The following is a 14,190-nucleotide window of genomic DNA, read 5'->3' as shown; positions in this document are numbered from 1 at the left end:
ATTTCTCAGTTATTGTCCTTTTATACCCCTTAAACTGACATTAATCCCACAACAAAAGCAGTACTCAGGTATTGCTCCTTCGCTGTTCAGCCTCTTTTCCTTTCCCACCCTCATCATGGCCCTTATCATGCACCTACTGACTCAACCTATAAATCTTTTGAAGGAGTTATGCTCTCTTGCCCAAGTTACCTGCTCTGGTGTCCTATTGTAAAGCCTTTCCAGTTGTTCCTTCCTTCGTCTCTCATGGCCAGCATCAAAGACTGGGATTTTCAGGTCTGTGCCCGGAGCTGCACGGATATTAGCCAGCTTGGCACAGATGTGGTAATATCGTTCCTTCAGGTCCTCCACTGATCTTTTCTGTGGGAGACATCACAGGAGGACAACATTATGGAAACACCAAGTGAAAAACCTTGTGCAGTAGCCACTCGAGGACCACTGGCTGAAGGATGTCAGATACAGTACAAGACACAGTGCCTGGGAGCAAGACCAGCAGAAAGCTTTGCCACCAGTGCTGGAGGAATGACAGGGAAGGAGGAGTTCCTCAGTGAGTTGTGTGAATTAACTGTCATGGGTTCACAGCTACTGCTTTAAAAACACCAATCAAAGGGTCCAACAATTCCACTGAGAGTTTAGAGGCAACACAGCAGTGGAGCACCCCCAGATAAAAGGATGCAAAGAGAGTTGAGAGGAGAAAACCTTTGAGCAGGAAACTGCAACAAACGCACAGGAGGTCTCTGAGCTGTTCCAGACAATGGTCCTTCGAGCCACAACCAAGAAAGCATCAGCTGCAACAACTCACTGCCCATCATCACACAGAGTCTGAGCTGAGTTCCATTACCAAAGCACCAAGGGTGTCTGGGCTGCCTAGCTGGGCAGACTCTTGTTATCTCACTTTGCTACAGGCTCTTCATGTGAGCATTTCAGAGGGCAAGAAAAAGCTCCAGCATTTGGAGCTGTTCTGTAGGAGTCACATCTTTCCCTATGTCACCAGGAATCACAGAACCAGTAATTACAGGACATTTATGATCATGACACCAGGGCTGCATTTTCAGACCACTGATGGTCCCTGTTTCACAGAAGAGATGGTGGAAACCTGCACCAGGTCAGACCATAAATCAGGAGCAGTACCGTGGAAAAGTCCCAATCCCCGGGGTTTGTTAGCAGACTCTTCTCCAAGGGCCTAGGCTGGAATCCAAAACACCTAACCTACTCTGCTAAACAAACTCCCCAGCTGCCTTACCTTCAAGGAACAATGAGCTGTTCTCCTGGCAGGTGCAAACCTCCTAACTTTCTAATAAAACACAACAGGGAATGAGCACAAGTCACAGCGGATTTAATTATAAACAAAGCAAGCAGCAATGCCCTGTGCTGGAAATTCAATATTCCTTGCTGCCAATAATTCATTATTTTCCCCTAATGAAGTTGATACAAAGGGTAATTTGGTCTTTTAAGTGCAGAAAGCCCTGCACGTGCCACGGCAGCAGGTTTCTAGCAGCACCTCGGCCCCCCAGGACTCACCTTGAACTGCTGGTGATCGTAGCGGTCGTGAATGACCACGAAGCGCAGATCAAAGCGCCGAGCCAGGTCAAAGAGGTGGTCTGTCTCAGCTTTGGTCCACGCATCGTCGTGGAGATACATCTGGTACTCCTGCTCCGAGTAGACAGGTACTTGCACTGTCTGTGTAGAGGAAAGAAAACCACGGTAGCTCTCCTGCAGCGCTGCCCTGCTCGCTGCCAGCCGGTAAGGACCAGGGTACCTGAGCCAAGAACACCAGCACGGCACTGGCAGGAAGGGGCTGCCACGGCCCTGAGCAATGAGTCCTGCTAGGAAACATGACGAGCAGGCAGAGGACTTGATACGGAGCAAATGTGTGATCCCAGGGCCACAAACATGACATTCTGGGGAGCCTACCAGGAACCACCTCTGGGAAGGCTGAAACCTATTTCAGGTTGCTGACACAGGCAGAGGTCAGCAACCCACATCCTGACGGTTTCAAAATTACCAGGCTAACATGACAGTGAAACCAAGATTCAGCCAGCCTCCCTGCATTCCTGCCATACAGCAACACCAATACCTTGGCATAAACTGCTCTGACATTAGAGTCTTTACTTGGGTTGGGACACACTCACTTGTACAGGACGAACAGGAAAGGCAAGGAGCAATAGTCCCCAGCCTTTCACACACCTTCTGCTTTGATACTCAACCTGCTCCTTTCATGTTTCGTGCAGACAGCACCATGAAGATCTGAAATGCTGAGTACTGTGCAACTGAGAGCCATAAATGTGGCAAACAACTTTGTCCCTCTCTTCCTCATCCACCCTTTCTCCAGCAGAGTCAAACGACAGCCCAATGCTCACAGTGTCCCAAGGTGCCTAAAAGGCCAAGCCCACACCAACATCCTCAGCCTGGAACTGCTGTGCAAGAGCTCTGTCCAGAACAAAAGTATCACATGAGCACTAAAGGAACAGTAAAAATACTTAAAATATTAGGGGAAACTCTAGCATGTGGTAAAGCAAAAGTGTAAACAAGCCTGTGCTTTCCCCCCTTGCCCCTCCCACCACTCCTGTGGTAAAACTTTGCTCAGCCTGAGGAGATCCTGCCTCCACAAGAAAACATGGTGTGCATGTGAGCAGCACATGTGCTTCAACACCTCTGCGGCCCCATGGCCTACACCAGGAAAGTTACCCTCATGAACAGCTCCCAGGAGCATTTCTGAGCCTCCAAATAACAGTCTCTTTTAGGTCTGTTGCTGTTCTTCCCTCACTTAGACACAAGAAGCCTACAGCATATCCCTTGGGGATGCACTGCACCTCAACCTTCAAGTACCACTTCCACCAGCAGCAATGCCACCCTACTAGGCAGGGTAAGGATGTCCCATGCACACCACAAAACAAAGTAATTTCTTGAGTAGCACACACACATGAGAAGAGCCAACAGGGCCCTCTGCAGCGGATGGAAGGTGGCAGATGCCTCATCAGACAAGAGTGCAACAAGACCAAAGACACTTCCAAAACACTTCCTCAGCCCCCACTCATGGCTGCTTAGGTGAGAACCACTGGGAAGTGAAAAGGTGGGAACAGATGGAAGGCTTGAGCCCACCATGGGATGACCACATGTTCGAATGCAATGTGACCACGGAAAGGTAAATGTGACTCCCAGAGAGGGATTTCCAGCAGAAACCGGCAGTGTTGCAGTTGCACAACAAGAATACTGGTAGGAGTACCAACTACAACACTACAACACTACTGACCCCTGGTCAGGAAAGATGAACTGACATGGAAACAAGTAGAGAGAAGAGCAATGAGGATGAGTAATGGGGTGGAGAGCTTGTCTTCCCACAGCAGACTGGAAGAGAAAGCAGCCTAGCAAAGGAAGTCTGGAAGGGAATCTGCAGACTTCAAGTATGTTAGATGAAACGAAAGGAACACCCATGGGGAGAAAAGAACAACTGAAATAAGAACAAAAGAAACTGACTTGCAAGGAAATGCCAATTTAACATGGAAAATTTAACCTGGAAATGAAATGGAGCAGAGACAGTCTGGAACAGCTTCCCAAACAAGCGCAGGGGCAGGAAAAGCCAAGTGCTTTTCAAAAGGAACTTGATCAGTTTTATGAAAGGGACTGGATGGTGGCAGGACCCGAAAGAGCCAAGAGGAGGATTCAATGGCCCAGAAAACCTCTCTCAGTCCAACATTTTACACTATAAACTCACACAATGATGAGCATTAAATTAGCTGAAACTGCTCAGGATCCTAGAGCCATGAGACAGCTCTGTAAAAAAACATCAGCACAATGCCTAGAAGTGGTGAAAAGACAAAGTGAACAGTAAGAACGATGAGGGAATTAGAGAAGCACAGCCCACATACAAACTCACCATGCTTTCATAAGTGAAACACTCACTGCTAGTCCACCCATTTCAAGAGAAAGGATATTTGAGAACAACAAGGGTGAGACAGTGCACAGGAGGGCATGTCAAATTACAGAAAACACAGTACCACAGCAAGGACCATTTACTGCATTATGTAACACGAGATCTCAGAGGCACTAAATGAAACCTCAAGGCAGCAGTTTGAAATGAGCAGAAGAAAGCACCATTGCACACCACACAAAATTAACCTGAAGAACTCATTACCACGGGATATTCAGAGAGCAGCTTTCTGCCCTGAGCATACCTAGCAAGAATTATTAAACACAAATTCCAAGTTAGGAAATCCTTAATCCAAAGACCAGCAGAAGCTAGGAAAAAATATATTTGCCCCATTCTTATGCTCTTTCTCTAAGCCTTTACTGATGGTAGCCAGAAAAAAAGAGTATCAGCTGAGAGAGGGCTTTGCTCTAACACCAGCAAAGCTGCTTTTATACTTCTATTTCACACCCTGAAACAAGGCTCAGTGTACACAGTGAAACCCAAGCTTACATTTTGGATCTCACAGTGAAGAGGAGGGATTTGGTCTGGAGACTGGAAGCACAGAGAAAAGGGAAAGCAACTGAGCAGTGACCCAGAAGCTGGGATACGGAGCTTGAGCAACCAACAGGACAGACTACACAGGAAAATAGGCTCATGCTAAGGGGAGCGAGAGATTCAGGCAAAGGTATCAAGTATGAGAGAAGGAACGCACTAAAGAGTCTGGAAAACTAAATAAAATTCCCTTAACACAGCAAATATCTGCAGAACTCTTCATCTTGCCTTCGACCTTCTTAACTACAGAACCACAAGGGTAACAACTTGTTCCTACTACTCTGTAATTGTGCAGATGGCAGAGGTCTGTACCACTAATCTAAAGGTTACAGCCTTGCTGAAGGCTCTTCAGTCTGTCAGTTCACAGCACCTGATAAAGTTAAGGAAGTGAGAATCGTATAATTACAACACCCATGTGTGGCCCCCTCTGATAAACTCGGTTGAACTGAGCCAAAACCAGTTGCAGCAGCAGAGTCTTGGGGACAATTAGCCTCACAAAGTTTCACTCAGACAGCTAGGTAGGTGCCTTGACTAAGTGAGTCATACTTCAGACTTCCACCCCACACATCAGAGAAGAGATACCACAGGAGGTTCTTACCAATGTCCCAGCAAGAGGAAAAGCATCAGTCAGAGCTTGAGCCTTCTAACATGTAAGGTCAACCAACCACTTAACTCTGCAGGAAGCCAAGCTTTGTTAGAGCTGATGCTCTGTGGGTTACAAACTTAAAATATTGTATACGGTTACACACAAGCAGAGCTTTTGTGGAATCACGTTAGCACATGCCTTTTTTTTTTTGACTCTTTCAGATTTGCATCATGAAGGGAGTTAAATTACATTATGGAGGCACTCTAACTCCTCTCCTTCCTAACTTTGGAGGTCCTGGCTTTGAAGTATAAATCTTGATGTACTTTTCTTTGTGCATACACATGAAAGGTCCAGCCACTCAAAGCAGATACATCTGGGACAAAAGACAGCAGGAGATTACAACAACACATTGTGACAATTTAATATAAGACGCAAAGAACAGGGTACTGCACCACACTGATACCACAAGAGCAATTTCAGAGGGAACGCAACGTAATTCAGCATCTGTGCTGGAATCTGGCCAAGAGGTTGCAAGCCAGCTTTTTGGCCATGAAGCTCAAGCAATTTTTTTCATACTGGGAAAAATAACAAGACTTATGACTTTAATGTCTCACTCAGAATAGAATATGTTTGACTACCCTGAGCCTGTAATCAGGGGGAGGATGTTGGTCAGGCACTGAGAGAGATGGCAGAGTGCCTCCTCACCAAACCAATGACTGCACACCTGAAACACAGGGGGCTCCAGCAAGCCCTGACCACACACCGAGCCCACTTCCCCTGAATGATTTGGAGTCTGTGGTCACATGGCTGCAGGCCGTGCCGCAATTTAAAATGCAATTACTAAACCTAACTCAGCCTTCACTTGTTGAAAGAACCAACTTCCTCTCTGGACAGTCAAGAAGCTGACTGAAGGGTATTTTCCAGCTGCTATTTATATACTTTTGTTTGGAAGTTCTCTCCCACTTACTTTGTTGAACCTGGCGAAGGGGTAGTCCTTCCCTTCCTCTGCTGCTCTCCTCCAGTGGTAGAACATTGCTCCGTCTTTCCTCGCTGGGTTGGTGAAAGGCATCCACTTCCAAGGCCGGACTTTCTTGGACCCCAGTTTTGCTTTGACTGTTCGATAACCCTGAGTTGTATCACTTGGCAGCAGCGGGGGTGCATCCCTGTGGTGGAGAGAAGGGTTGGTTGACAAGGAGTGAGGAGCGGCCCATGACAAACACAAAGAGGTTTCAGGGTGGAATCATCTGTCACCACAATGTTTAAGGTGGGAGAACGCAAGTTTAGGCTTTATTTCAAGTTCTGCACTTCCCAGACTGCAATGCTTCCCTCATCAGGGGACAGAATACACAGCACAGATGGCTTTGAACAGAACCATCTGAAAAGTAAACTATGCAAGAGATCTCTGAGGCAAGAGCACAATCCATAACAAATAATAAATACAGGCTGCAGAACTCTTTTTTGCACAAATAAAAGCGGATGATGTTCCCAGTTGAGATTAAGAGAGAATTAGATATAGGAGGTAAGAACGCTGGCTTGTCTGCACTAGTCTATTTTGCTCGTATCTAATTCATTTCCTACATCAAGCAAACCCCTAAAACTTAGAAAAGAGAAGACAGACACTGCCCATGAGTGTCTAAGGGAAGGGCACAAACATGGGCCAAGCACAGAAGGGGAATCAGTCTGGGAAGCGAGACTGTGCCTGGTTTCCAGAGGACACTGCCCTGCCACCAAAAGCCCAGGTCACCCCACAACTTGCACAGATGACCATAAGCTCTTACTTCTTGTCAGAATAGAGAAGTGCATAAACTTCTCGGTGCATTCCTTCTGGCCTCTTAAATGTCAACGTCTCTGAAGATTTCTTGGATTTTTTCTGAAACAAAAGAACGGCATTTTAGATTCAGAAGCAGCAATTCCTGAAGGAACATTAAACTACATAACCCGGTGTCCTGTGATGGTTTTTAATTTTATCTGGGTTTGGACACCTTGAATGTCTCCAGGAAAGTGCCCGTTCCTGGTGGAAGACACTGACAGACAAAATGTGCCCACTTTCAGTGATAGCACTCACCAGTACTCAAGACACTTGCTGTTGCTGATAACACACTTAAATTCCAAGCTGAACATCTGGCTGTAGTTTTCAGGGCCTGGTGCACTAAGTCTTTTCTTACTAGGTAAGCACTAGGTCCTCACACAGAGGTATTAATGCATTTAATTAAGTGATTCTCTACCTTTTAGAGAAGACAATAAGAAATGTCTTCCCAGCCCCTTTTATTCTTTGTCGCTTTGTTCTGCAGCAACTTCAGCTTTTACCAGTTGTGACCAAGCCCTTGCAGCAGCCCCTTGGCAAAACTACCTGTACCACCTACAAAAACTCTCTGGTCCCAACTCTTCTCTCCCATTTATGTAGCAAACAATTTTTTTCTTTTTTTTACACAGTTTCTTCGTACAAGGAATTCAGGGTACACGACCCAATCTGGCCCCTACCTTGTCAGAATTGATGGTTTCTAAGATACAGTTCAACTCACACCCCACATACAACTTTATGACATAATCAGCTTCGGATTCAGGTAGATACAGTAACAGCCACACTAAGAAGTTACACTTCATTTAAGTGGGACAAATTTACTGAGCGTTTGGCCTAACTGTACCATCTTTATAAATAGTAGTCACGTCACTACTCTTACACACTTGCTTACCATATCACTAACAACTTCTAAATCAGAATATTTTTCTGATAAAACTAACACTGCATCATAAATTGTGGTAAATCCACACGGTCACCTTTCATCGAGCAAGTTCAAGATCCCACTGAAAAAATAATAACCTGTCAGCTTAGACTACAACTACTTTCCATAAAACTCCATGACAGCCATGCGTTATATCAGCACCTTTTCATCCCTGATCAAACACCTCCCTCCTGGTGTGCCCATCACTTTGCCCAGGAGCCATGTAAGGCCAACCCAGGCAGTTACCCACGGGTCACCACACACCCTACCTGAAGACAGGCCTCTGGAATCCCCCCAAAGTTCCCAGATTTATTAAAAGTTAATATCAGCAGGCCAGAGATCAGCTCACCCAGCTCTTCAGGAGCTGAGAACAAATTACTTGGTCCTGCTGATTTAAATCTTTTTATGCCTAGTAATTTTTATTTAACATTCTCAGTCGCTAATGGACTGGAAAGTACTTCACACTTTGAAATCACTCCTCATTTCAAGACATCAATCTGCTTCTTTTCTAATTGAGAGCAGATCTATTTCCTGAGCAAGTGCTGTGCTGTTATCAGCAACTTTGTGCCCTCCATGTGATAACAGCTCCTACCTTGGGTTTGGCTTAGTCTCTGTACTTTGCAGAAATTCAAAACATTTCACTCACGGCCTCAAGTGGCCTCCTGCACCCCTCCCAAAATCTCTCACTGCACCTCCCCCTTCCTCTCTCTCTCCATTACAGTGAATTTGAGAGACAGAACTCTGCTCCAAAAGGAGAGGCACCAGTGCTCCTTCAGCTCTCTGCTGGTTAAAAGACAAACACATTTAAATCAAAGAACCCACAACCCCGAGCACTCAGTGGCAACACCCCAGGCTGAACCCAGCCAAGGAGCTGCTCACCACCACAGCTGATAACTGGGCACTCTGCATTTCAGCCTTTAAATGGCTGAAACTCAGGGGTTTTCCATCATCCCAGTGATCCCGTGTGTCCTGCCCCTAACAAGGCAGCCATGAAACCACAGTGCTTCTCTTCAGGGACAAACTTTCCAGGGGAGGCAAACAGTGGCAGCCAGGAAGTGCTTTAGGGATGGGGTGGTTGCCTATGTTTTAGCTTTGTTTTGATTTTTTTTTTTCCCCAAACAAACACACAGGACTTTACTTCAAACCAGACCATCTCTGTACCAGAGGTCTCCTGGGGATTTCATCTCCCTGGGCTCACTTTCCAAACACCTCCACAGCTCATAACCACCCGGGAATGGACCTCCCCAACACCTTGCAAAACATGGGACACCCAAGGCCTTGCCTGGATTTAAAACACAGAAGGCAGCAAGATAACACAGCACATTACCAACACTGCCACACAGAACTCATCACAGGACATCTCACATCCTTAACAGAGCTTACCAACTCGCCCACATTCCCGTGCAACGCATCCCAGTCGTCCCAAAGCCCAGCCACACACCTTCCTCACCCAGGGAATGCTCCCTCGGTTGGAAGACATTTACCATTAACTCAGGCAACGTTTTCTTTCTTCTAAAAAGGACTGTGTTGTATTATTTCCATCTGCTTAGGGGGGGCTAGATGGTAAACACACTTCACAAAACGGGAACTTTAGAGGCAGCTGGAGATGTCCTGGGGCCAGACCCAGCTTACCAGGGCACCCCTTACACAGCCCCAGCTTAAATCCCACAGCAGGTGCCACAGCACAGTTAACTAAGAACACCGGGAACCCAGGAGTGGGGCTCTCCAGGCATTCCCCGACACTCCTGGAAAGCACAACTATAAATGGACTACAGTAGGAACACACTTTATTCCGTCTTTTTTTCCCCCGATATTCACCCCAAACACCACACGCAAGGTCGGCCAGCGCCCAGAAAACACGCAGCAGCCCCCCGGGGCACTGCGGCTCACCTTGTCCGAGTTGATGATGTCCTTCTTGTTGATGGTGCCCGTGTTCTCCGACTCCACGCCTCCCAGCTCCAGGATGTCCCGTACGTCTGCCCCCGTCGCCATCTCTCCGCCTGCCCTCTGGCCTTCTCTGCGCCGTCCTGTCCGTCCCCTCCAGCTCTGGGAGGGCGGGAAACCGGGGAGGGGTCCGGGGTTAACTCCGGCGGGGGCGCCGCGGGCACACACACACACAGACACGCGTGTGCATACCCGCACCCGCACGTCTATCCGCTCACACACACGCCCACATATGCACACACACACACCCCCACGCGCGGCCCCACGCAGACACCCCCCCTTCCCCCTCAGCCGCCTCCCATCCCCCCGCCAGGCCCAACAACGGGGCCTTGCGCCCGGCGGCTCCCGGGGCTGAGCGCGGCCCCGCAGCCCCGCGGCGGGGTCCCGCGGAGCGCGCGGGAGGGCGGGGGACCTGCGGCGCCCCGAGCGGGCTCGGCCGCGCCGCCCCGAGCGGGCCCCGAGCGGGCCCCGCGCACCCACCGGCGCCGGCTCCGCGGCCACCGGGACGTGCGACCGCCGCGGCGGCCCGGCCAGCGCCGCTTCCGCTCCCGCCAACGGCCGCCCGGAAGCGCCCGGAACGCTTTGAGGGGCGCACCGAGCGAAGGGAAGGGAAGGTGGCGGGTTCGAGGCCCGCTCCCGCCGGGTCGCGGCCCGCCCCGCACCGAGGGCCGCCCGCGCCGCCTCCCCCCGCGGCCGCGCCGGAGCCCACCAGGGGCCCGCCAGCTCGGGCTCCGCTCGGGGCGCACAGCCCGCTGCGGGCGGGGCTCGCTCCCCCCGCGCCGGGAGGTGGCAGCACAGCCGCGCCGCAGCGGCGGCTCCGAGCGCGGCCCGCGGGGAGGGGGCGCCCCCTGAGCGCTCCTTGGGCTGGCCTGGCCTGGCAGGAGTTGGCCCGGAGCGGGTCGTTTCAGCACAAGGGCAAGAGACACGCGGATCTGGCAGCCACCTCGGGTAGCCCAAGAGAGGAGATGTCTCTGGGGGAAATCTCTTCTCCTGGGATGAGCTGAACCCCGCTGTGATGGGGTGACTCTTGAGCGGTGTCCCCCGGTGCCAGGCGGGCTGTGCTGAAATTCCCACCATTCCCATCCTGCTGACAATCCCCTCCCGCAGGGGCTGGTGTATCGCCTCTGCATCAGTCAGTGCCAGTGTGCCACAGTGGTGGCACCCCCAGAGTACCATCTTTTAACTCCTTTTCTGCCGCCTTCCACACTGCCAGAGATGTCCTTTAGCGTTTGGCCCTTCCACAAGGACAGAGCTGCTCCTGAGGTTTCTCCTGTACTGCTTATTCCTTCTCAGCTCTGCTTCATCCACCCAAGCCCTCCCCCACCACTTTGCGTGGCCATTCCTAACAATTTCTAGCACGTTTCCTTCTTGCCACCGCTGACCTGGAGGTGGGGCACACAATCCCCCAAGGTGGGCTTGCAGAGGGAGACAGTGCTTTCCCAGCATTTGTAGACTCAACCCCGGCTCTGCCTGCCTGGCAAACCTGGCACTGCTGCTCCAAGGAGAGTTTTGTAAGACCAGAAGTGGGGACCTCTGTTTTTGCCACTTGCTGGCGGGTCGTTCACAGTCTATTCATGTTGTTAAACGGCGCTTACAGAAAACAAAACCAGTCCCAACAATAAAACACAGGGACAGATGGCCGTTCAGCGTCTCTTTTTTGATTGTATCCCCTCCTTGTAGGCCAGACCTGCTCAAGCCCAATCCCAGCAGGGCTCAACCTCTGCCCCAGCACACAGTGATCAACTCTCTCCTCTTCCACAAACAGCCTGCAGCACTTCTTAGCTCATCTGCCCAGGGTAGCAGCTTTTTGATATCATGAATGGTGGAGATTGTGGGCAGCTCGGGTGGCACTGCGGGACTGCATGTCCCACCAGGAGCTGTATGGACCTACAGGTGAAACACATTAGCTGGGGTACTTCTGCTAACCTGGTCATCAGTGGAGTGATTAGCACTGCTTCAGGGGGACCTGGAGTTGTTGCCTCTGGCCACTGCATCCCAGAGCTTTGCCTTCAAAGAGCAAAGGGACACGGCTGGAGACCTCAGTCAGCCTGCACATACCTGGTCCATCCTTGTGAGTCCTGCACTGGGACATGTGGCCAGTTCTGACACCTTCCTGGAGCCCAGGGAACGCAGCGGGTCAGGGAAAACCAGCAGTGCTGAGGAGCCCAGTGGTTCTGTACCCTGGGGCTTTGGCATCACTGTCCTGTCACTGCAACACCATCACCCACCTCCAGCCGTCCTGGGTGCCAGGGATGTCCAGGGTACCAAGCCTGGGCGATCTCAGTGCCACCCAGCAGCTGGGGGAGAGATGTCCCCCCACCTTCAGCCCTGGCAGGAAGGCAGCACTGGCCCCCCTCCAGGCCAGCTCCTCACCCACCTCGGGGTGCTGGGGAAGGACGCACCTCCTGCCCTTTCCCCGTGCCCTGGCTGCCATACATGACCAGAGGTGGCCCCAGGCCAGAGGTGTGCGTGCCTCCAGACCAGGGCTCAGGGTGTGCATGTCTCCCAGCCCGGCACCAGCGGAGGAGGACAAGTGCAAACACTGCGGCCAGTGGGGCGGGAGGAGGTTATCTGGGGCCCGGCAGTGGAAAAACTCTCGGTGTGTGACTAAGGCACGACAGCGCCAGGTGTGGGTCCAGGCAGGGCGAGCGAGCCGGGGAGTTATCGCTTCCCCGTGGGTTCAGGTGCCTGAAGCCAAATGTTTCCTAAGGGTGCGGTGACAGCCACAGCCCCGTTATCGTGGCGCCTGGCCCACCCCAAGTGGCACGAACGCAGGGGCAGGCGGCTGGGCCTTCCCCCCACGGCAGGGGTGGGACCCTTCCCACTGCCCCTCCGATGGGAGACATGAGCATACTTCAGCAGGGACGCCTTGGCCCTGGGGAACCTCATGTTGTGTGGGGAATGGTCTGTGTCATCTCCTCCAAGCATCCCCAAACCATCCTGCCCATTCTGGAGCACCCAGGCTCCATCCTATAGCACTCTTGCCCCAACTCCAGCTCTGTGCTGTCCCCGTGGACTGCAGCATCCCCAGGGTCAAACCCTGCATAAGGAGCCCTCTCATGTCTGCAATGCTCCTTCTCCCTACAGACCTACAACACTCGGCCAGCTCTGTGGGACCTGTTGGCTGCAGCGCGGGGGAACCCCATGAACTGGGTCATCTCCAGAGGACCGAAACCCACTCGAGCTCCTCTTTCACCCACCTCCAGCTTTGAAACCCCCAGGGCCCCGGCCTGGCTGGCAGGTGACTGCATGGTGCCAGGCCATGCTGGGGCCATGACTCACCCTTCTGCTGAAAGGTGTTTCTCCGTGCCTTGCTGCTTCCTTTCCCCACTTGCCTCCTCTCCGTGCCAGGTTACACCTCAAAAACCATGGGGCTATACCTGAAGAGTTTCAAAAGGCTCAGGGACCTCTGCACAGTTTCCAGGGTCCTTTTTGCCAGGAGGTGACCAAGGTGGGAAAGGGAGGGAGAGAGATATGGCCCAGGGCTTTCCAGCTGACTGTGGGTGCATGTGCAGGGATTGCACCCCAGCCGTGCCTCCCTTGGTGCTGCCAAAGGTGATTTCCTGCTGCCCTCATCATTTTGCAGGGCAGGTTTTGCTGGGGACAGGACCGGGCTCCCTCCTCCAATGCAGAGTGTATCTTGGCCCAGGCAATTGGAAGAGGGTGTTTTTTATTAACAACAAATTAACCATAATTGCCTTTTCCACTGCAGCCACTCCTCCCCCCAGGTGAGTTTCCCAGCCATGCCAGTCCGTTTGACTGCCGTGCCCCATCCTGTGCCTGATGGAGTGTGCCGTGCCTTGCCCCAGGCCCAGGGGAGCGAACCTGGAGCAGCTCTGCTCAGAGAAGAAGCCAAAGTACCTTCCCCTTGCTCTCGCCTCCATGTAAGGTAGCGGCAGCAGAGCCGGACCTCACTCCTGCCCTGGCACAGCGATGATGAAAGGCGAGGAAGAACTGGTTTGTGCTCTGATCTCAGAGCCGAGCCTCAAAACAGCCGCGAACCGTCACTCCAGTTCCCAAGATGCTTAGGGAGGACAGGACAGCAGAGCCAGCCTTTCCAGTGGGACAGGATGGTTGGAGAAATTCATCGTTCCCCTGGAAATAAAAATAATAATCATAATAAAAACACAAAGCCAGAGATTACTTATACGCACACAAACACGCAGGCATGCACTCTCCCCATCTGGCTTTGCCAGCCTGACTCATCGCTAATTCAAACAGCCCACACCTTTCCCTCTCCCTCCATGTGACGTTTTGAACGAGTCTCTGGGCAAGAGGCAGAAGTTTTGTCCCAGCTACAGCACTGGTTTTGTACTTGTCATTGGGTCCTGGGAGTCCCAGGAACAAGACATACCCAGTACCTCATCACAGGCCACCTGTGTCCCAGCACTGTCACCCCCACACAGGCACCTCTGAGAAAGTGGGGCAAGCAGAGGGTGGAGGCAGCAGTGGAAAGGACAAGTGATTGAGCCTGATGG

General features: G+C 51.5%; 1 protein-coding gene across 1 annotated transcript in view; it reads right to left on the bottom strand.

Moving 5' to 3' along the window:
- Positions 1-10,238, bottom strand: part of DMAP1 (DNA methyltransferase 1 associated protein 1) — a 30,627-nt gene extending 20,389 nt beyond the window's left edge. Inside the window, exons 1-6 of the mRNA XM_050306471.1 lie at positions 10,193-10,238; positions 9,659-9,814; positions 6,824-6,915; positions 6,013-6,208; positions 1,519-1,677; positions 190-357 (exon numbers count right to left, since the gene is read on the bottom strand). Coding sequence (XP_050162428.1) covers positions 190-357; positions 1,519-1,677; positions 6,013-6,208; positions 6,824-6,915; positions 9,659-9,760 — 717 coding nt within the window. The 5' untranslated portion in view covers positions 9,761-9,814; positions 10,193-10,238. The remainder of the gene's footprint in view (positions 1-189; positions 358-1,518; positions 1,678-6,012; positions 6,209-6,823; positions 6,916-9,658; positions 9,815-10,192) is intronic.
- Between the last annotated feature and the right edge of the window lie 3,952 nt (positions 10,239-14,190).

This window comes from Myiozetetes cayanensis, unplaced genomic scaffold (genome assembly GCF_022539395.1).
Source record: "Myiozetetes cayanensis isolate MyiCay16 unplaced genomic scaffold, myiCay2020 scf12, whole genome shotgun sequence".
NCBI lineage: Eukaryota > Metazoa > Chordata > Aves > Passeriformes > Tyrannidae > Myiozetetes > Myiozetetes cayanensis.
This window is presented reverse-complemented; position numbering and strand designations above follow the sequence as displayed.